The 24,181-nt window shown below is 38.9% G+C and overlaps 2 protein-coding genes across 3 annotated transcripts in view; both read right to left on the reverse strand.

The window, feature by feature from the left end:
• The window catches only part of LOC107994142 (ELKS/Rab6-interacting/CAST family member 1-like), a 234,992-nt gene that overhangs the window by 161,015 nt on the left and 49,796 nt on the right, over positions 1-24,181 (reverse strand). The window contains exons 1-2 of one of the 2 annotated variants that reach the window (XM_062076530.1): positions 4,667-6,292; positions 3,535-4,592 (exon numbers count right to left, since the gene is read on the reverse strand). The exons of the other annotated variant lie outside the window; for it this stretch is intronic. The gene's annotated coding sequence lies outside the window, so the exon portion shown is untranslated. Of the gene's footprint in view, positions 1-3,534; positions 4,593-4,666; positions 6,293-24,181 lie in introns of those variants that run through there. 2 annotated transcript variants of the gene reach the window in all.
• On the reverse strand, positions 6,432-10,459 carry LOC114577022 (uncharacterized). Its single transcript, XM_062076531.1, has 3 exons — positions 9,319-10,459; positions 7,207-8,994; positions 6,432-7,097 (listed from the first exon to the last, which is right to left on the reverse strand). The coding sequence occupies exons 1-3, from the start codon at positions 9,353-9,355 to the stop codon at positions 6,757-6,759; spliced, it is 2,166 nt and encodes a 721-aa protein (XP_061932515.1). The 5' UTR covers positions 9,356-10,459; the 3' UTR covers positions 6,432-6,756.

Below are 24,181 nucleotides of genomic sequence, written 5' to 3' on the forward strand. Positions count from 1 at the left end.
GTGGGCCACGTTTGAGTTGGCTTCGCCTCTCGTTTGGCGGGCCGCGTCGTTGCGAAAACATTCTTCGTCGATTTACTTTCGGGAATTCGCGCGTAAACGTTGACGTATTTAAGGGAGGTTGTAAACCATTTCTATTTCGGTGTCTCGCCGGGAATAATCGCACGTCCGACGGATTATCGGCTAGCCTACTCCACTGTCCAACCTAACCTTAAAAACCGATAATTGCGTAAGGAGGACGATCTCTTCGATACATACAGCAAGTTTAATTAAACTAACTGAACGGATTATTTTAATTACTTCGTAACGTTCGATTTACTTATTCCAACTTGGAATAAACCAATTTATTACCTCGACATATATTTTTCTTAGAAATTCCACGCGACCCAAACCATTCCATTTTTCCACACCCTTGTTATTATTTCCGATTCAAAGAAGGGAACGGATAAAAATTTACGCCGGGAATTTAAAAATCGGAATATCACCGATCTTTTATCCACCATCGTCCATCGGATCATCGGACAAACTCCACGCGGAATCCCTCGGTGGCTAAAATATTTAACCGGAGGCACGATGAAAATTTAATCTAATCGCGATACTCGTCGTCGCGTTACAGGGCCGCTGCCGTTCGTATCGGGATTGCTATCGGAAAAGGAGGAGGAGGAGGATTTGCTGGTTGAACGACGGTACGACAAGGAGTTATGATATCGGTGGCGATCGCCGTGCGCAAGTGAAAACACGGTGGCGTGAGTAATATACAAGCATAGGACGATCTTTTATAGTGGAGCGGAGGGAATGATCCGCGGCCACGTCCGCCGAGATAGGATCGTTCTAACCCCCGCGCGAGCCGGGGAGAGAGAGGGTCAAGGAGGAGCGAACCCGGAGCAGTCAGCGGTTCTAGTCGTAAATAAAACCGAGTCTGCTACCAATGCCAATCCCGAGTATGGCAACCGTTGAGTTGGATCGAACAGTTTTCGAAAGAATCCACCGTGGAATTGTATTAACTTGAATCGTGAATATCAACGTTGAAATCACAAATATTAGAGAATACCAAATTGAATTGTCTTAATTTAATATCCGAATTGTTGAATCACAGGTATTAAGTCGAATCTGAAAAGTTTCGGAAGAGTGTTTTGGAGAAGGGAACGGAGATTTGAATCCAATTTATTTTATCATTTTATTTTTTTAATATTAAACCATCAGTGTTTTCTTTTTCTTTTTTTTTTTTCATTGGAACAAATAATTTGTAAATGATCATTCAAGTGAGGTACGATTACCGTAATTTCATTCCGAAGAAATTTTGTGTTAACGCGATTCCTTTTAATATTCATATCGTGATTATATCAAGATATCGATAAGCAAAAAGCGTAGCTACACGATGAATAGAATCCTATTACAACCTCGTTACATCTATCCGTAAACACCCCAATTAAAACCTGGAGCTCGAGCCAACGCAAATTAGACAAGTTGGTAAATCTTATCCCGCGGTAATTCGCTTCTTATGCCTCAATTACCCGATTCATTAGCCTCAATCGCTCCCAAACACGATTTCCTAACAGCTTCGAATAATACACATCTCGCAGCAGGGAAATACCTCCCGGTAACAAATCTAACCTTAATCCACCATGCACGCAGTTACTTAACCGCGTATCTCCTTTTCCAATTATTATCCATCCCCTCCCCCCTCTCGAGCGCAACGAATTGTCCTAAAAATTAGATCGAACGGTACCTTCGATTATCTCCGATTGAGCGAGCACTTCTTCTCCCCGCGGAGAAGAAAACTCGCTTGATTTGCTTGGAAAAATCGAACGAGAGAGAGAGAGAGAGATGCTGATTGCCACGGCGCGGATTCCTCCCCGAGCAGAAATCATGGTCGGTCGATCGTGCGAAACTCGTTACTCCGGAGCCGTTAACCGCGCGAATAAAGAAGCGAAATAGTTGTATCGAGAGGCGTCCTGACGAGCGAATCACGGAACGATAACGTCGTCGCTTCTGATTTCCACGTAATCATGCCACCGCCCGGGGAACGTCCCGATAGATGAGCCACAACGGAGCCCTCCGGCAATTTCCTTCGCGTTACGCACGCTCCTCCTCGCGATCGGTTCGCCTCTAGCCGATTTCCGTGCTGGCGAAGTTGCGCGAAACTTGTAAGTCATTTGAGAAACGAGCCCGCTCCGATTTGACGTGCTCCCGTTTTTTCTTCTCGCGATAGATGCGGTCTGGATGGTTGAGAACAGGATTGATGGAATGGACGATCGAATCTTACGTTGGGATGGTTTTGTTGGGATAGAATTGAAAGTGACGTTTCGAATCTTAATAATTCGTTTTTAATCCCGTTAAACTTTCTTCAAGCAATTTAAAACGTAGTAGGTTCGAAGATATGAAAAAGAATAATATTGTTTGCTTTTTACGGATACGGTACTATGATCACTCGTCTCTGGAAATCGAAAAATTTCGCGTCCACTTTTCATCGAATCGCTATCATCCACCGGAAGTAGAAGTTAAAAATTCACCCAGCCGAGAAACATTACCGACGACGCAGCTGCCCGCCACCTAACCTATACGTGTATCCACGGCGAACGAGTTACGCGGCGCGAGTTCCCTCGGCACGAGGGAAGAGCAATCAACCCGGCAATCTAGCATTATTCCCCGGCGCGTTATTGCGTTATTGGCGTGGAAGTCGAGGTCTGGAACCAAAGAGGAAGACCGATGGGCAGCAACGGCGGTTGCGTATACCGCGATTAGGCGGGTTGCCGCGATTTGAATGATTAGATAGGCTCGAGACGATTCGGAGATGGCTAAGTTCCCGCCGGCGAAATAACAGCCTCCGGCTTGAAGCGGGCGGACACGTTCGTGACCGGTAGGCACGCATCTCGCATCGCGGGTCGATAGTTCGCACGAACACACGGACGAATTCGCTTGGCTCGACGTGTTTAAAGCTGCGTTTATATCGAGCGAATTTTCGTTAATCGTACAAGTGGATCGATCTCACCGCGTTGCAAGAAATCGTTACGGATTCACTCGTTTGAATCGAGTTAAAGAGTTTGTTTATTCGTTTTTGAACGAATAACGCGACGATAACACTGTAATATCGTAGAAAACAATTGAAAGAAAATATATATATATATATATATACACCGTTTCACGAAGTAAAATTTGGTTAGGTTAGTATGTATTTTTATGGATTAAACGATTTGAGGTTAGTCGAGTCGATTGATCGATCGAAAGTTGCCTAATATAAACGCAGCTTAAATACACGCATCCATCCTCTAACGACCTAGCCGATCGTTGTCTACCTTATCATCGTTCTCTGCTCGCCTCTCTCATCCCGGCTCAATCCTCGACAGGTGTATCGAGACTGGATTAACGCTTGGTACGATAGCCATTTCAGTCGATTCGAGAATCGAGAGGGCTTTTAAAGCGAGCTAACCACACCGTGTGTGGCAATTTCGTCGATACGGTCTCGGAACGGCAACGCACGTTTAATCGACCACAGAAACGAACGATGTATGTAATTTTAGGAAACAAAAGACTCACCTAGATTGATCGGGAACGATGGAGAAATTTAGACTATCCATGCACTGATCTTGATCAAAATTTGACGGAATATTGGAACTCGTGCTTTGCGCTTCACTATACCACACGTTCCACCGAGTCAGTTAGAATTCCGCGTTCCTCGTTTCGGGAACGATAAGTTATACGTATGGCTCGTAACGAAAACTTAACGTGGGAATCGTTTAACAAAATCTTATGAACTTTTGACGATACGAGACGAGTCCGGAAACTGAACGATTTACAAAGATTGAGTAAGTTTATAGATTTTGTGCCATCGTGTGTTAGTTGACCGGATTAATGTTAATTAATTGTAATACCGGAAAATATACGAAATGGAATCAATATAACCACGTTGGACTTCGTTTAGAAACGAACTGAATTTTGAATTGAAGTGAACTGGGAACTGCGAAACAGTGATGCCAACTTATGCACTATTAACAATGATAGTTAATTCGATATTAAATAATTTCTGAAAATATTTCAAATACAATTTTAAGTTTAATTACGGTTTTTATTGTTCATATATTCAAGTCCGTTGTAAATAATTTATATCCACGTAAATAAGAAAATTAATAAATTATGCGATATTTTATGTTTTATCTTTTTTATCTTGTTTATCTTGTTTATCTGGTTTATCCGATTTATCTGGTTTATTTGACATATCTGGATTATCTTGTTTATCTTGTTTATCTTTTAATTCAGATTTTGGTGGATTTTCGGTAAGAATATTTGATTCTATCGTGTCGGATCTTGATCTGGTAATCAGTCGAAAATTTTTCATGTCTTCCGCTCGAAGATAAGCATAATTTTTCTGCTCGTAGATTTGTTCGATCTCTTCTTTCTTAATCGCTGAAGTAAGCAACAAAATATATATATATATAATTAAATAACTAAGACACAATTTTTGTTACAATATATACTTAATAATCACGTACATAACAAATCGTTGTTTCTCATCGAGTAAATACTTTGGTCAATCTTCTGTTCATCCAATGTTCCCAATTTCACGATTTTAGGATTTTGAATTAAATTGCTTGCATCTATGCACAATAGAAACGAAATATTTTTAAATTATCCCATTTGTTTTGTTCGATCCACTCATCGAAAAACTTACTACTTTTTGTTTCGTACGAAGGATTGCTTGGAGGGGAACTCAAAGTCATAGTAATATTTGGTTTAATAGTTTTGACGTGCGTTTTATTATCCTTATTCTTAACATTTTTGGTATTTTCCGATTTTCTGGGAGTGCTGCTACTTTTATTAAGATCCATTAAATTCTTGGTATTAGACGAGCGTTCTTTGCTGTTCTTAGTACTGGATTTTTCTGGATTGCTGCTATGAGAAATATCGCGACGCGAACTCGATGAAGTGACGGATTCCGATGAACTTGAATTTTTAACCTTGACATTCGACTCCGTTTTGTGATGGTTTGGTTTCGGAGGTTCTGCTCGAAATATTATATACATTTTTATAAGGGAAGGGAATAAATCTTAGTGATAATCTTTTACCGTTTTAAGTAGAACTATTCGTTTTACTCGATTTAATATTAAACATTTCGATATTATCTAAAGCTTTCAAGTGTAAAATCATCGGTTAAACGTTATATACGTGCGTGTGTGTAATGTTGATGATCGCTGATTACACAGATGATAACGATAAACGTGTAATTTCCGACTTTAAAGTAGTTGATACATCGATAAAACATTGGAACGATATTTCTGGGAAAACAAATCCACTAATATACCCAGAAGCTACTACTAGGGAAAATATTAACTACAATCGACGAGTTTAAAATATCCTTCGTAAAATCCTATAATTTCACTATTTGTGGATTTAACTTATAATATACATACATATACATATATATATATATTTAACCAACCACCTCTTTACAAAGTAATTGTTTACACAACTAAATAACCACTCGTCGTAAACTTGTCCGCGTTTCTCTTGATAATAAAACGATACTTGTTAACGATTATTATTTACCCGCTTGCCTTTCCATCTCTCTCTCTCTCTCTCTCCCTTCCCCCTTCTCTACTGATTGTGCGCGCGTAAAAAAAGGGGAGGGATCCTTTAAAAACCCGATTCATTCCCTCGACTACGCGATTACAAAACCCGATTATCCTCGTTATACATTACATTAACGGTAGACCTCCGTACAATTTATTAAATCGGGTAAATCGGTAACGTTTGTCTACCCTCGATCTCTAGAGATGCTCAGCGCTAATGCAAAGCAAATACGACGACTTGTCGGCTTTAATTACGATCGTGCTTGGTTAACGGCGATCGTTTTACGCTAAGTCGCTACGAGAAATCGTGGTAACGACCGGTTGTAACGACCCTGTTGGACGTAAGGACTCCGATATTAAACGTATCACTACGCGGCTTTTATTATCGCGTTACAAATACAATATTATATTTCTGGCTCGATCGATTTTCCGTTCCTCGTTCACAACTCCGTGTGAATCACAACTTTATTACGGAGTTTGCACTTTCCTCGTGATCGCCAACAGGAAAGGAGGGAAAATTCCAATCGGGGAGAAGTTGAAAATGAAAAAGCTCTTCGTGACGAGGTGGTAATAATCTTGGAGACACAGATTCTACTTGTTCGTTCCTTTTCTATGACGTTTCGTATCGTTGGTACATCAACCAGATATATCAGATATATCGGATCCCAGAGGTCTCTTCGGAGTCTCGTTGTTTAGGATAAAGAGATTTTTGCCATTTACCGATATCGAGTCGAGATTTAAATAAAGGAAACATCGATGGATGGAATATTCTTTTTTTTATTCTTTCGTTCAATATATTAAGAACAATGTAAATATATATATATATGTATATACATTTATTTATTTTTATATACACATATATATATATTTCTTTTTTTTTTTTTTTTTTTTACAGTTTACGTTAGAATCGCGACAAAATATTTACCAAGAGTAATAAACATTTTGAACAAGAATCAGTTCAGAATTCACAAGTAGAAACTAATACGCGAATTGCAATGAAGCGTTCTCAACAAAATTTAATACAAAATTTCCTTTACATAAAAGATCTGGGTGTTAATAATTATCGATAATAATAAAAAGAAAAACATTTCAAGGTTCAACATCCTAAGATTTCTTGGACCGCTTGGTAAATAATATTTGTCGAACTTTTTCGAATTAAAAAGTTTACTTTTAAACGACGAACGAAATGTTTTTATTCCACATCGTAACTCTCGACCGCTCGAGCGTAAAAAGACAACTTGCGAGCCGGTTGTTGGCTATCGACACGCAGTGGTTTCGAGGAGTTAATCGACGAATTTATAATGTTAGGATTGTTGAGCTGTTTCCCGGATCCGACCCGTTTGTGCATATGCCACTTGTAGAAGTGTTCTCGACTGTACGGATAAGGATCACCCGGTATCCTTATGTAATTATTGTCTATGATTACTTCTTGAACATGCCGCCTGTCCGAGTACAAGTCTTTATTTTGATCGGGACGCGAATCTTCTTCCATGATGGACGGTTCCTCTTGGCTTTGGGATGCGGATAATTTTTCTGCAACAAGACATTCGTTGAAAATAATAAAACGACGAAAGGGTCGATACATTTATATTTCTACTCGATATCGACGTTTCTTTTTTCATTTCTTTTTCTGTTAAATTACCTGGTGATTCCAACGTCATGGATTCGTAGCCAGGATAAAAATCGTCCTCGTACGGATTTCCATAATCCAAATTGGACGGCGCCCCTTGCTCCGATCTAACGTACATGTTGTCGTCGGTCTCGTGCTTCCTTATGTCCATGTCTGGCGCGTCCCTTATATTCATCAACACCTTGCTCTCCGAGCTCTCTTGCTGCGGGTTATTCAGAGACATTTCGATGTCCTTCTCGGCAATCGTGTTCAAACTGTCCCCAAAATCCGCGTCCACCTCTTTCTGCGCCTGCCCGAAGCTCATGTCCGACTGCTGCTGCTGCTGCTGCTGTTGCTGCTGCTGCTGCTGCTGCTGCTGCTCCTGTTGCCGAACAGGCCCAACGCTCTCCATCGCCGACACGTTCTCCACGCCCGAGGCGTTGCCCTCCATACCCTCGATCCCCTCCTGATCCTTGACGAAGTTGTCCCGCAGATTCATCTCGTCCCCCTTCATCTTCATCTCGTCCGCCTCCTCCTCCTTCTTGAAGCTTCCCCAGTCGGTCTCAGCGTTGGTCGAGTAGTCCAGCGTGGACACCCTCGCGTCTTTAAACGAGTCGAGGATCCACAAGTCGCGGCACTTGCGATTGATGGCGTAGCCGGCGCTGCTCCCCTTCCGCGCGCTCGCCACGGAGAAGAACGGGCCCGTGTGCAGCTTCTTCGTGTCGAACTTCTGCGCGTCGTTCGGGCTCGGCACCCGTTTACCCTCCAACCCCTTCACGTCCCTTCCACCCTCCCCCTCGTCCTCGTCCTCCTTGGCGGCCGAGTCGGTGGTCGGAACCGCCTGCACGTCGAGCTTGGGCTCGGGTGGCTCGGGCCTGATCGACAGCATCTCCATGCGCCCGTCGTTCTCCCGCCCAGCGAAGTCCTCCTTGCTGGGGTCCAGCGGGACCTTGGATTTCTGCACCAGGTCCTTCCACGCGTTTATCTCCGCCTCGAAGTTGGCGTTGCTCGGTATGTTGTACTCCTCGTCGACCATGCTCGTCTCCTTCAACGCGCTCGACTTGAGCATCTTCTTCAGCGACTCCAACGTGGTCTCCTCCTTCTTCTCCTCCTCCTTCTTCGCCACCGCCGCCTGCTGCGGTTTGCCGCCGCTCGCCGCCGCGTCCTTGCCCGGCTCCTCGCCCTTCGCCGAGCTCAGCGTCGCCTGCCAGTTCTTCAACGCGCGGACGGCGTTCACCTGGGTCGTCGCCGCCGTGGCGGCTTGGTTCACCGCGTAGCACGCGGGCTGCTGCGGCTGCTGGGGCTGCTGCCCGGCCTCCTCCACGGCTTTCACCCCCCACTGGAAGTTGGCCACGTCCAGGTTGTCGTGCAGCTTGCTCTCCACCGTGGCCTCGTTCTGCACCGTCCCCGTGACGCCGCCCTCCATCCGTATCACCGGCTTCTTCTTCTTCTTCTCCTTCTTCTCCTCCTTCTTGTCCTGCTTCACGGGCATGTTCGGCTCCCTGATCGGCGGCTTCGTGTTCCTCGGCGTGCAATTGATTATAGTGCGTATGCTCGGGTAATTGGGGGGCGATCGGAACAAATTCGGATTCCGCGCCAACGATCTGTAATTCAATTGAGACTGGTCGTCGTTCAGCTCGTCGTCCTTAGCCGAGGAATCCCCTTGGTCCTCCCCGTAATCCTCCTCCTCCTCGTCCTCGTTCGACCTCTCGTATTTCGATTCTATAGTCGGAACCTTATTCGCAAAATCCGCGTGACTGAGGGCAACCGTCACCGAGGGTTCGGCTTTCTCGTATATCGTATCAGCGTCGCACGTCCCATCTTTGGATTTGAAATTGATTAAATTTTTTTTGTGACTAATCTCTACCAATCCCAATGGCAAGTCTCGTCCACCGATCTTTTCTGCGCTCTTTTGTATTATTTGTGAAATATATCAGCTTCGCTCTCACCGTCCCTAACCTTGGCGTTACATCAGCGCTGAGATCTACCGGATACTAACTACATGCGTGTGCGTGTCTGTGTGTGCGTGTTTCACGAATTTACCAGTCGAAAGATTGTTCGATCGTCGCGAGGGATGGTCGAGTTGTTGCTTATCGAGGAATATTAACATGTAATGGCGAGAATCGTTTCGATTCGTGCGTTTACCTGCGTGTTTGAGAATGTGCATCAGCCAGGCAACCATCTTATTATCCTTCTTCCCATAATTTTTGTTATATCTGACGGATGCTGTGAAAATAAATGTCGAAAGATAAATGAGAGAAACAACATATACATATATATATATCGTTCGATCAATATCGAGAAGAGTCGTGATAATAATACGGGATTAAAAAGGTTGGGTAATATTTTCGCATGCGACGAGCGCACGCGGCCAACAATCGAAAGGTTAACGAAGAAAATGGTGAGCCAAAGTTTTCTTTTTTTCTCGTCTTCGAGCGTAATATAAATCCGATGAGAAAGGGAGAGAGAGAGAGAGAAGGGAGATACGCATGTGGAGTAACTTGCCTACGGTAAAATTTCTTCTAAGGAGAGTTTTGAAGAAGCCCTGTAAGAAATCGACAGGACTGAGATGTCCTCGCAGCATGATTCTCCCTGAAGTCATCAGGATTTAACGCGAATGGCGATACTGGAGGAATTTTGTAAATAATGCCAGATGTTTAATTCAACTTCCGGAACTCCTCCGGTTTTCCTGATATCTCCGCCTCGATTGATTTCTCTCTATCGTTTATTGATAGGTTCGCCTGATTGTCTGCTTTTCACCGCCCGCTTCTCTGCTTTTCGCTAACTTCGATTAACAAACGCGAGCGTGGACGATGCTGCATCGATTTTTCCTGGTAATAATTTCATTTCGATCATCTCCATTTTCTCTCGCCCTGATGCCAGTCTTATTAATATCAAATTTCTCGCGAAAATGTATCGTTTGCGATCTCCATCGTTCGTTATAATAGAATGAAATAGATCGGAGAACAATAATAATTCGCGATAAAAATTTCTCTTTACGTTTATTCGGAATATTCTATCGTAATTACGTTTATTTCTATCTATTTTAATTTCTTAAAGCGAATTTCAAGCAACGAAGCGGGGGAAGAAGATAAGATAAGATAAGATAATATTCTCCTTACCGTACAATTATTCATCGTAATTGTACGTTATTTATATACATTATATACATTTATTATATCGGATCGATTAATTTATTAAAGCGAGTTCCAAGGAACAGGGTTGGGGAAAGAGACAAGATAAAATTTATATTTATTATAATTGTACATTACGAATTTATATATACATTTATTATATCGGATCGATTAATTTATTCACGGTATTATATATATTTGTTATATCAGATTGAATTTAAGGATAGGAATTCGTCGAAGCAACGAGGCGGGGGATAAGATGAAATGAACTCGGCCAAGTTGGCAACGAGACACAATTATTCGAGGCGAAATCAAGCCTGGGGCCAAGCAAGGCTCCGTCGAAGGCTCCGTCGAAGACGTGGACAGGAGTCCGGTTAATCATTGCCAAAACTTTTCTCCCCATGAGACTCAAAGACCCTTCTCGCGCTCTTAATGCCATAATGGACACTTCTCTTTTCTCCTTTCGATTGCCTCCCTATTGATCCAGAAACCACTAAACTCGCATGCTCCGTCGTCGTCCGCTTCGTTGCTCTCGGATTCCCCCAACTTCCAACCCCGATGTAGTGCTACTCTTCCCTCGATCTCAATCTCGGAGTATCCCACTTTTCATCATCAAATTCTCCAAGATTATTAATATTAACTTTTCCAATGTTAATCGATAGAAATTCCTCTCGTAGGTTTCTCCAGTTTTTCCATTATTTCCCTTCCGTTTCATAAAACGTACGAATACAAAGGGAATATTAATTTCAAACTTCAATCTGAACGTGAAATCTAAAGACAGCGTCCAATTAAGGAAAATTAAAATCCACAGCAAAATTTATTAGAAAAAAGAAACCAAAAAATTCCCCTTCAACCGTCGTAAAACGTGAATCTTTCATCAGAATGTACGAGAGAAGAAGAGAAAAAGATTACAAGCGAAAACGAATCGTCGCCTCTCGAGTATCCCTTGACGAGAAAAAAGAAAAAAAAAAAAATAAATGTCTTACGTGTTATCAGCCCTCCCAGCCGTACGAGTCGTGATGTCGCATGCGAATGGCCATGCCGATTCGGACCACGTACACCCGCTAACCGTTAATAAAAGCTTAAAGGACATTATCGTGGGCGTTGGTGGGGACATTAAAAAAGCGCACGTGGCTCTAACGGCGGGGCCCTCGATGCAATTTTAAACAGCTATTTCCGCCCACCTACAACCGCCCCACGAAACGGTGACACATGTCCCGTTGCCGCCCGATCCGGGAGGGAATCCGGGTGAATAAGGGTGAAACTCGAGATTCTGCCTATTTATAAGCGAAAAGAAACGGTTTCGTTTCACCATCGTTGGAAATGGATTCGCGATCGACCATCGAATTGGACGATATTCCTTCCCGAAGCTAACATTTTCATCATAGAACCGGTTTGAAAGTAATTTTACTACACCGTCGGACGATTATCGAACAATTTCTGATACGATATTTCGTATATGTGATTTAAGAATAACATTTTTATCGTAGTTATTATAGGAATGGATTCTTGAATTGATACTTGGATCATTGTATGTAAATCGGGTTAGACGAAAATTGGAATGGATGTGTTAACGAGGAAAGAATTCTTGATCGAGTTGTTGAACTTTGAAGAATCGCCATCGCTCGCGGAATGGCGGCGGTTATTTTTTTTCCACGGGCGAACGCGAGACAGATGGAAAGACGCACGGGCACGAGGGTGGGACATTAGCCATAAATTCGTCGGTCCCAAGTGGCGGATAGGCGGAGGAGCCACCGTGCCAATTGTATAAATTGGCTATGACAAACTTATCGTCCCGCCACGAGCCCTCCAGCGTACACCTTCGTCCACCGATTCTCTCCACCGCTTCTGAGGGGCGCTCGATACTTTTCCTGTATCTTGCAACGGTAATCGTGAATAATATAACAATTCCTGGCGGAAAATTTCTTTGCTCGAAGAATCGTAACGGCGATATTAAGAAACGATTATTTCGTGTGTATTTTGACTCAATTTCTTTTAAAGGATTAAAAGGAAGGACTATTATTTCTAGATAATCCTTTTTCGAAGATCAAATTAAACTATTTGAGCGTTTTTTAATCTTGGCTCATCTTGTATATAGATCGTGAATGATATAATAATTCCTGGAAAATTTGTTTGCTCGAAGAATCGTAACGGCGATATTAAGAAACGTCCTGATTATTTCGTGTGTATTTTGACCCAATTAAAGGATTAAAAGGAAGGAAAGGGGACTATTATTTCCAGATAATCTTTTTTCGAAGATCAAATTAAATTATTTGAGCGTTTCTTAATCTTGTATATAGATCGTGAATAATATAACAATTCCTGGTGGAAAATTTATTTGCTCGAAGAATCGTAACGCAATGTTCTGATTATTTCGCATCGTGTGAATTTTGACCCAATTAAAGGATTAAAAGGAAGGAAAGGGGACTATTATTTCCAGATAATCCTTTTTCAAAGATCAAATTAAACTATTTGAGCGTTTCTATATAATCTTGTATAAAGATTGTGAGTAATATAATATTATATTATAAAATTAATATGATATTGTATAATTGTGGAAAATTTGTTTGCACGAACTTGAGCTTGAGGATTGTAGAATTGTAATTGTATAGGCGATGCAATTAAGCAAGGGAACCATTGTAATTATTTCATATTTATTTCGGTCCAATTATGATTAAAAGGAAGGAAAGAGAATTACTATTTTCAGATATCATTTTTCGAAGATCAATCTCGAGTTAAACTATTTGAACATTTCTTATATTAACCTTTTGTAACAGATCGTGAATAATATAATATTCGTGATGGAAATTTGTTTGCAGCTTGAAGAATTGTAATTGTAATTGTGTCTTATATCATGTGGTTCGATATCGAATTTCTTACGATTAAAAGGAAATAAAGGGAATTATTGTTTCCAGATATTGTTTTTCGATTGAATCGAGTTATTATTTGACTATTTTTTATCTTAATCTTGCCCGATTTTGTAACAGATCGTGAATAATATAATATTCGTAGTGGAAATTTGTTCGAACTTGAGAATTGTAATTGTAATAGTTCGATTAAAAAAAGGAGAAATATAATTTCCAAATACTGTTTTTCAGTCAAAAACAATCTCTATCGAATTAAACTACTGTTTGCACGTTCCTTTTCTTAACCGATCTTGTAACAAATCGTGAATAATAAATATTCGTAATGGAAATTTATCAAGCACTTGAGCTTCAACTAAGCATTTCGATGCTGAATTTCTTAAAGAAGGATAATATTTTTCGAAGAACAATCGAATTAAACTTTACACATTCCTTCTTTTAACCGATCTTGTAACAAATCATGAATAATAAATATTCGTAGTGGAAATTTATCAAGCACTTGCCAAGCACTTGAGCTTGAACTGAGCATTTCGATGCTTAATTTCTAAAAAAAAAAGGGGGGGAAAGAAAAAAAAGGTAATTCCAAATATCATTTTTCGAAAAACAATCTCGAACGAATTAAACTTTACACGTCCCTTCTCTTAATCTTGTAACAATCCTGAATAATAAATATTCGTAGTGAAAATTTATCAAATACGAGCTCGAGCTAAGCATTTCGATGGTGAATTTCTTCAAAAAAGGGAGGAAGAAGAATAATATTCGAATTAAACGTTCCTTCCTTTAACCGATCTTGTAACAAATCGCGAATAATAAATATTCATAGTGGAAATTTACCAAGCACTTGAGCCTGATCTAAGCATCTCTCGATGCTGAATTTCTTCAAAAAAAAAAGAGAGAAAGGGGAAAAGAAACCTGTTATTTCCAGATATCGTTTCTCGAAGATCAATCTCGACCGAATTAAAATCGATTGGCAAACCGTATTACACTTACCGCCACGCTCGAGGCCGATGGTTTGGAGAGGATACGGTGCAGGTGCGTCACGACGCTGCTTACGCCCCGTGCGCTCGTTTGAGACATCGTTCCCTGGAGGTCCGCCGGAGAACGTGACGTTCCACGTCCGGCGGCGCACGTACGCGCCGCTTTTGTCCCGCGATTCGTCGCGTAAATCGCCCCCCTCCCTCCCTTCAACGTTCACTTTCTGCTTCCAGCCTGGTGGAAATGCGGGGAAAATCAATTGTGTTGCGAATTTTATCTCCTTCCTGTTTGCTTCTATTCTCTGTATCGGTTTTTACAAGATGGCTTGGAAAGGTTACGGATATGACGATTGATTATTGAAATTTGGGAAAAGAGAAAAATAATTCTTGGATAATTTTGAGTATTAATTTTTTCCTTTAAATAAGGGGAATTATTTTGTTTCTCTATGGTAAATAATTTGGTAAGATGCGTGTTAAGAAAAGAAACGTGGGTCAAATACGTGAATATTTTATTTTCTGCTTATTTTTTTTTTTTTTTTCTATCGTATAGTGTCTTTGAATGAAAGAGGTGTATCGCAATATATCTGGCAATAATATCACGCGATCGCGTGAAACCAGGAGGCAAATAAATTCGATGTGAGCGATATAATATACCTACTTTAAATCGGTATACTTTAATTTCGTAAATGTTGATTTTGAAATTATTTGGTCCGTTTATATACGATCCAATATTATTTTATTTAAATAAGTTAATTATGGGGGCAAAAGCGATAAGAAGGGAAAGAATCGGTTCGGCGTATATTGGGAAGTCTGGTCAATAATTAATCAATCTAAGTAAATTAATTTCTCGGAATAAAATAACATTGATCCGTCCGAGCGTTAATTAATATTAAAATCAACATTTACAAAACTGGAATAAATTGTTAGGTAAAAACTAATAACTCATAATTTATTTCACTTTCTCCTCCATAATTTAAAAAAATAAATTCATATATATATATATATATACATAATTTTCTTAATCCTCTTCTAATTACTTTCTTCTCCATTATTTAAAAAAATAACTTCATACATGTACACATAATTTTCCAAATACAGAAAGTGTAATAGAAAGACACTAATATCTAACATTTAAAAATATCTCATAATTTATTACCTTCTTCATAATTTAAAAAAATAAATTCATATAATTTTCCAAATACAGAAAGTATAATACAGAAAGACACCAATATCTAACATCTAAAAATATCTCACAATTTATTACTTTCTTCTCTACACTTTAAAAAAATAAATTCATATATATATATACATATAATTTTCCAAATACAAAGAATAGAAAAGACAATATCTGACATCTAAAAATATCTCATAATTTATTACCTTCTTCATAATTTAAAAAAATAAATTCATATAATTTTCCAAATACAGAAAGTATAATAGAAAGACACCAATATCTCACAACATCTAAAAATATCTCACAATTTATTGCCTTCTTCATAATTTAAAAAAATAAATTCATATGATTTTCCAAATACAGAAAGTATAATAGAAAGACACTAACAACATCTAAAAATATCTCATAATTTATTACCTTCTTCATAATTTAAAAAAATAAATTCATATAATTTTCCAAATACAGAAAGTATAATAGAAAGACACTAACAACATCTAAAAATATCTCACAATTTATTACTTTCTTCTCTACACTTTAAAAAAATAAATTCATATATGTATATATACACAATTTTCCAAATACAAAAAGTAAATAATAAAAAGACACCAATATCTAACATCTAAAAATATCTCATAATATTTAATTCAAATAATATTTAATATAATAATATTTAATTTATCACCTTCTTCATAATTTAAAAAAATAAATTCATATATATATATACATATATATATATATATATATATATACATATAATTTTCCAAATACAAAGAATAGAATAAACACCAATATCTAACAACATCTAAACTAAATAAATTAAATCCTCGACCTCGACATTAATCACTTTATCATCCTCGATTCTTCCCGATTCTCGTCCATCCAACAAAATACCAAAACTTCCCGCCAAGTCGAAGAGCCGTCCCTGACGAATCCAATCGAAACTGGGCGACAATTAACAATCCGCCCGCCGGATCTGCCGGAATCGCGACGATTAATCCGCCTGTCGTCGACAATCGTTTAAGTCCGCGAACGATTTACACCGTGCGGTGCCCCACGCGCGCTGCAGGCGAACAAGGGGTGAGTTTACATTCAAAGGTGGGGGAAACCGCTCGTTTATCAGTAACCGACTCCAGTGAAAGCGACACCCGTACGCCGCACGAATAACAATCCTCGCGCCACCACCCGATTCGAAAAGTATTGGCCGTGCCACCCCTGCGCCTCGACCCTCCGTGGACATTATTTACGCGGCGGCTCCTTTTTTTTTCTTCTTCTCCTTCTTTTTCATTTCCAATTCACTTAGACTCCGCAGACCAGACAGAATTTCTCCCGGCCTGTTTTAACTGGAAGGAGGGGGTCTGCTACGTAACTGAGTCGAGGGCCACCCCTCAAAAACCGCGAACTCGAGACGTCGCTTCTGATTCCGCGTTCACCGTTGCGATAATTGCTCGAAGGAACGAGTTTTTTCTTTTTTTTTTTTTTTTTTGTTTCTTTTTCCTTGCACGTGGTGAGAGAGCGAGAAAGTTCGGAGGGAATTGGAGGGTTTTTTGGTATGTTAATTCGTAGCAGTCAATTGTTGCTACTGTGAATTTTATCTCGTTTATTTGTTGATGGATTCTTTTATTGGTTGGTGGTCTTTTTGGGGGAATTTTGGAAAAGTAGAGTGATGTGTTTATAAATTACTCGTTGATTGGAAAATTGAGAAAGGAGAAACAATTCTTAGAGCCTTGGATAACTCTTGCAGCTTGTAAATTTTTTTTAAGTAAGAGGAAAAACGAATTCATTTTATTATTATGTATATTGATAGGATTGAGATTATTAATATATATGTAAGAAGATAGAAAATATATCTTAAAACCAACCTAACGTCGAAAGTATAAAAATTGAGAGTTGAAAATCATTCATATATAATCGGATTATTGAATCATATAGTTTTTTATAACATATCTAATTGCATTTATGCTATATACATCGCCTTTTCTTAAGTTGATCAAAATCCAAACGATACAAATTCCACTCTTCCTCGATTCTTCCACCATTCTGTTCGAACAGTCGCAACTAATCTCCGTTTTGACTGTGTTTCCAACGAAATTATTCTTATGTGCGCTGCTGTACTCTGCGATATTTTAGCAATATTCGAGTCGTTGGTGATATAATAAGAATAATCATTCCATCTTGTTATCACATGTTTGTTATAGTTCAACCTCAGCTTTGTATAGAATATTTCAAAGTTTTACATTCCAAATAATTCTTTCAATAATCCATTTTTGTTGATTCATACTTTTATCAAACTTTATTCGTCAAATTTTTATAATATTCCTTTCCACAAATACTTATGAAGATCCTTCGTGAGTTAAAATTTCTGGAAAAATGAAAGAGTTATGTCTTAATCAATAGCAATCACCTCAGCTTCGTATAGAATAATTCAAAGTTTTACATTCCAAATAATTCTTTCAACAACCATTTCTGTTGATTCATACTTTTATCAAACTTCATTCGTTACATTTTTATGACATTCCAGTGGAATATCTTTCCACAAATATCTAGAAAATGTGAGTTAAAATTTCTGGAAAAATGTTATATCTTAATCAATAGCTTCATATAGAATAGTTCAAAGTTTTACATTCCAAATAATCCTTTCAACGATCCATTTCTGTTGATTCATACTTTTATCATTCGTCACACTTTTATGACATTCCTTTCCACAAATACTTATAAAGATCCTTCGTGAGTTAAAATTTCTGGAAAAATATAAGAGTTATATCTCAGTCAACAGCAATCACCTCAGCCTCGCTTTTACACTCCAAATAATTCCAAATAATTCATTCGTCACACTTTTACGACACTCCTTTGCACAAACGCCTAAAAAGATCCTTCGTAGTGAAGAACAAGGGAATCGAAATACGGGCAGTCAAACGCGTTAAACGCGTTTTCCTTTCGCTCAGCAACGGAAGCTGTTCGAGACGCCAAGTTCTCCTCTCGAAGAAGCAGGGAAGAGGCAAGTGGTGGATCAATCGCACCTCTCCCACCCTGTTCTTTATAAATGAGAGAGCGAAGGGGGTGGACCGCGTAGGGGGAGGGAGGGTAGTTTGGGAGGCTGCAGTTTAGATATTCACCGGTTGATTACCGTCCCGATGGGGTAGGCCCACGGAAAAGGGGAATCCCCTGGAGGACGCTAACTCGACAACTGACAAATTAGCCCGCCGCCACGACGACACTTGCAAAATGGGTCGACAAGAAGCCGGCCTCCCTCTCCTCCTCTCTCTGTTTGCGAATTTGACGCAAACAGGATCGCAGGGAGGGTCAATTTTCCTATCGTTCCACGGATTGAACGATCGCCCTTGGAATTGTTGCGCTTCATCCTGGATTAATTTTCCAAACGGAGTATCACGGATCCGTGAAACTTTTCCAACTTTTCCAACCAGCTTCGAACATTTATTGTACTTAATTGTAACACGAATTAATTAATACAAATGCCGCTTTTTCTTCGTTAAATGAAATTAAAATTCAAATGAAGCGAACGGATCCTTTCTTGTCTCCTCTTCGATGATAATTCTGCGAGAAAGAAAAGAGGGATGAGGAAAGAAGGAAGTCGAAAGGATCGAGCGGAAAATTTAAACGACCAGGTTGGCAGGTGTATACTCACCCTTCGAGAATATTCTCTCTGTCCCTCTCCTGTCCCACGGATTTCGGGGCTTTGTAGTCATCCATTCTCAGCCTTCACCCTCCCCACCCCCGTGCATTATTTAAATAAACAAGGAGGAGGAGGGGGAGAGGGATGGGACAGATTGGCTGGCTCTTCTTCTTCTTCCGATGGGGCGGCTTCGAGTGACGAACAATTATCCTCCCACGTGGGGGACGAAGAGGGCGAAGTGACAGGGTTGAGGAAGGGGGAGGCTTCTAATGAATTTTAAATTGCCCACCCACCCCATCCATAATGCAGCCCCGTTGACAGCCGGGATGAACCGGAGATGACAAAGTAAAACGGCCGACTTAACGTTTCCGCGAGGCGAGACTTACGCGAGTAAGTTAGATTCGAAGGATTGGGAGGAATTGGAGAATTTGAAGAAGGGGAAGAGTCTTCTCTGAGCAGCTTTTTTTTAGGTTATTTTGGGAATGCAAGTTTCTCGATGAAAGTTTTAAATTTCATTTAAACGATGGGTGATTTTTTTCTCTCCTTCTTTCGCTCGAAATTTCGAGAACGCGGACAGCTTGAAATTCTTCCATAGCTATGGGGTGGGGTGGCGATCATTTTTCAAACGGAAACATAAATTCCGCGTGAGGCGTGTTTGGGCCGGGCTCGAAGAAAAACTTGTGAACAGTTTATTGTTCCTCGCGGAGGGTGAGTCACTTCAGACGGGCACCCACTCGAGGAATTCGTTTACTTTCGATCGGTGCAAACAATTATATTAGGTTTGATAGAATCGGAACAGAATCGCGTATTTACACGTTAAAATTTTTATTCGCACTCTTCGAAATCGATTTCAAGATTCAATTCCAGGTAGAAATCTATCTAATAATTGGAAGGAAATAAAACTCGTTAAAAAGAGAGAAAATGTATCCAAATCACGATTCATTGGCGACTACTCGAAGGATCCGAGGTACGATGTGAAGAATTCTTTTTATTTCTCGTAGGTTAAGATGATAATCGTAGATATGTGTATTATATAAATAGAAATCAAGATATTCGTTTATATCATGGAATATATTATATTTATCCTTTAAAAAGTATAATTTTAATATCTTCAATTTTAAGATTATGCGGTTTTCCTTTTTCAGTTGGTTATTATTCGAAAGATTTAATTATTGGTACAATTTTAACTGTATTCGTATTCATTTTGAATAATTTTAGTATTAACAAGAAAATATTTAATAATAAATATAATTTATTTTAAAGAAGTTAAAATTATAAGGATTTCAATATTAACAATAATAATTATAAGATTAGTTTATAGAAAATTTAATTTTTAATTCAATAAATTTTAATTTATATAGAATTGATTTATTATTAATTAATAGTGTTTAAAATGATGATTTTAGGAATAATTATAGGTTTTAATTTCTTTAAATTTACTTTATTAAATAATAAAATTGGATCATCGTCGAAACGATTAACAGTTTCCAAGGTATTTCGATCTTGGATGATTGTCCAAACGTAACTTTGTAAGCGAAAATAATTTTTACCATTTCGAACGTTCAAATTATTAGCTCCTCCATTGTTGCGCAGCGTCAGAATTGTGAACAAAGCGTTCGAAGCGGGGATAAGCGGGTATTCGAGATTAAAATTACTCGCGTATTTCGTTGCGATCGAAAGATATTTCTTCTCGTCGATGCGCGATATGATCCTTCGTAAAGAAATTCCAGCTAAAGATTTTCAACTTTTTATTTTTGCACGGCAATAAACATCGAATTTCCCTCGAATTCGATATTTCTTATAATTTTATCCGACAGAAAAAGGCATCTTTATTCGAGGAAATCGTTTTTAACTTAATATTTTGAATATCGTAAACGCGAAAAGAGAAAGGGTTATTATTCGACCATATCAATTTCATTCTGAAATCTCGCTTTCGAACATTTTTCGATGAACGTTGCTTTCGAACAGCTCCATTTCCACTGCATAATACGAAAAAAAAAAAAATTACTGGAGATTCACGAGCATAACTTATTTTCCCCCTAAACCAAGTATAACAAAAATCTCGATTTCCCTCGATCATTAATCCGATGTTTTCTATAGTTTTATCCGGGAGGAAAATGTATCTTTATTCTCGCAAGGAAATCATTTTAAATTAATATTTCGATAATCGTAATTAACGAATGTTGGAGAAAAAAAATTACCAAAAGTAACGCCGAATATAACATCCGTCGATTCCAAAATTCAATTTCACGCTTACGAAATCTTAAGCAGCAACCTATATAAAAGCATCGTCTGATCGCGATGCATCGTGATGAGAAAAATTACACCTCTTCGAAAACCTTATTCCTAAATCTTGGAATCGAGTCCTGATCGATCCGTCCCTCGAAACCTCGATCGCCTGTACCTCGAATATATTCCAATTCTCGGCGGGCGAATCGATTTTTTTTCACGCGCGTGTTGCAATTTGGCCAAAGCGATTCCGGACGTGGAACGGCCAATTATCGCGATGCGTGCACGATCCATTGGATTGAAGCAATGGCGCATCATCGACGTCGCGTTACAGTTATTTAATGGTGGACACGGGCCCGATTTACACGAGTGTAAATTATCGACCGAGGCCCGGATCCGATACATTGTAGGGCGACGCCTTTAATCCTCTCCACCGAACCATTCCAGCAACCGGATATTAATTCTTTTTTCTGTTTTTTCAATTTTGTTTTTTTTTTTTTTTTTCCAACCATCGATTTCGAATTCGTGTGGCGGAAGTTATCTCGTGGCTCCCCCTTTTTCGGCGAATTATTATTAACATCTCGCCTATGAAAGGGCTTTGTTTCTTTTTTTTTGTTCGTTTTTGTTTGTTGGAAGAAAGAAGGGATTTCAAGGTGATTAAAATTTGTATGTCTAAAGTAGTACGAGAGAATCGAAGATTGGAAAGTTTTAATTAAAGGATAAAGGGATGTCAGATGGGCTCATTCGAGGTTGGGGAATTTTAACGGTGAAGCGAGTGAATTTCGGTTTGATGAATTTCTTAATGAGCTTATTTGCATAATTTCATACGAGGCAAGGTGTAATAGGTGTACTTGTGAGATACGATATCGGTACTGGGAATTTCGAAGGGAAGGCGATGATTCTTTTACGCGAGCATTAAGGAATTAAATTATCTTTAAATTGATTTTGTAAATTTAAATCTCATAGGGAATTTTCGCATTATCGCGTCATTTCAATTTCTTAATTAATAAAATTCGATTTATATATCATAAAATCTTCAATCCCTGATTGAAATTAACCGCGTTCGAGTAAGCTCATTTCCAAGAATTCGTTTTCGTAATTCTACTTATACTATCAATATGATGACAGTCGATAAATGTTGAGTTAGGGAAAAAATCGTGAATATACCATTATTTATGTGAATAAAAAAAAATGATAATAAAAAATTTTCTTCTTAATTAAACGATCAAATATCGAAGAAGATTCTCGATAGATATAAAAAACAAAATGCAACGAAATTGTCTAATAACAATAGTCTCATCTTTCTCATTTATTGTCTCATTTCTTGAAAAAGTTCACCATTTCAAATAATTCTCCAAATCGAAAATTCTTTCTCATTTTTCGTATTTCTTGAAAAAGTTCACCATTTCAAATAATTCTCCAAATCGAAAATTCTTTCTCATTTTTCGTATTTTCTGGAAAATATCTCAAACTATTCTCCAAACCGAAAATTCTTTCTTATCTTTCGTATTTTCTGGAAAATATCTATAATAATTCTCCAAACCGAAAATTCTTTTTCATTTTTCGTATTTTCTGAAAAAATTTCTATAATAATTCTTCGAACCAAAAATTATTTCTCATCTTTCGTATTTTCTGAAAAAAATTCTATAATAATTCTTCGAACCAAAAATTATTTCTCATCTTTCGTATTTTCTGAAAAAATTCACCATCTCGAACAATTCTCCAAACCAAAAGCGCCATTTTCCCTGAGAATTCCTTCTCATCTCTCTCATTTCTTGAAAAAGTTCACCAACAACTCGAACAATTCTCCAAACCGAAAACACCATCCACGCCTTGCAGAGATCGAATACAAAATTCCTCGTCCATTTCCAGTTCCAGCTCCCCCCAAAAATACCCGACCAACCCTCGTGATGAAAGGGTCGAGATAGTTAACCGGCAGTTGGTCGAGAATCGCATCGAATTCGCGTGCATAAACCGCGCGAATTGTTGTGGAAAATGGCGGAAGGAAGTGGCGTCTTGGGGGTCCGAATGGGCTCGAATTCCACGGAATTCCGTGTTTATTGTTGTCGATACCGATCGAGGGATCGAGAGAACGCGAGACAGGTAAGGCGCGCAGTGGCGGAGAAACTGGTGGCGCGTCGAAAATAGACGCGGCGCGTCTGGCCAACGTCCTCCTCGGTCGCTTCCTCGCGCGATAAACACGCGCGCCACTCGAGAAACGTGGCGCTATCGAGCCGCTCGCTTTGATCTCGTCTTTCGGGACTTTTGCCCGGTCTTCTATTTAGTTGGATTGGCCCCGTTTATAGATGCTCGCGATTGTGTATAGACTCGACTCGGCTGGGATTAATTGAATTGGCCAGAGAGGGGATAATATATCGAATAGTGGAGATAGGTAGATTTCTAATTTCGATCGGGACCAACATGTGTACAGCGTTGATCGATCATTTAAAGAGATTCGTCGAAATTTGATGGAAAATGTGAGGAGCTCTGTTTAACTCTTTTCGGGTGAAATAAAGTGGAATTGTGTTGAAACACGCTTTGATATTTAGGCATTCGATCCGTAATATCTCGGTTCACGTAGAAAATATTCTTTTTTGGGCGGTAGAATTCGTGAAATTAAATAATCTCCAAAGATATAAACGTTCGAATCGATCAAGGAAACGAAACGAAACTGATCTTGGAAAGGATTGCATTCTTTTTAACTAATAGAAAATTTAAAATTTATAGAAGAAGCGTGAAATTAAATAATTTTCATAAGTATTCGAATCGAAGAAAAAAAAATTGATTTTGAAAATGATCGTATTCTTTTTAACCAGAGAAAATTTAGAAAATCCTTTTCCAAAATTTACGAAAGAATCGTGAAATTAAATAATCTCCAAAAATATAAACGATCGAATCGATAAAGCAAACGAAACTGATTTTGGAAATGATTGTATCCAAAATTTACGAAAGAATCGTGAAATTAAATAATCTCCAAAAATATAAACGTTCAAATCGATAAA

Source organism: Apis cerana, linkage group LG6 (genome assembly GCF_029169275.1).
Source record: "Apis cerana isolate GH-2021 linkage group LG6, AcerK_1.0, whole genome shotgun sequence".
In the NCBI taxonomy this organism is placed as follows: domain Eukaryota; kingdom Metazoa; phylum Arthropoda; class Insecta; order Hymenoptera; family Apidae; genus Apis; species Apis cerana.

What these genes read in the sequence shown, in the direction of transcription:
- LOC114577022 (XM_062076531.1), bottom strand. Translation starts at nt 9,355, where the DNA reads ATGGTTGCCTGGCTGATGCACATTCTCAAACACGCAG. An exon ending in GCACATTCTCAAACACGCAG is followed by an intron (nt 8,995 to 9,318) that starts GTAAACGCACGA and finishes TCAAATCCAAAG; the next exon opens with ATGGGACGTGCGACGCTGAT. An exon ending in CATGACGTTGGAATCACCAG is followed by an intron (nt 7,098 to 7,206) that starts GTAATTTAACAG and finishes GTCTTGTTGCAG; the next exon opens with AAAAATTATCCGCATCCCAA.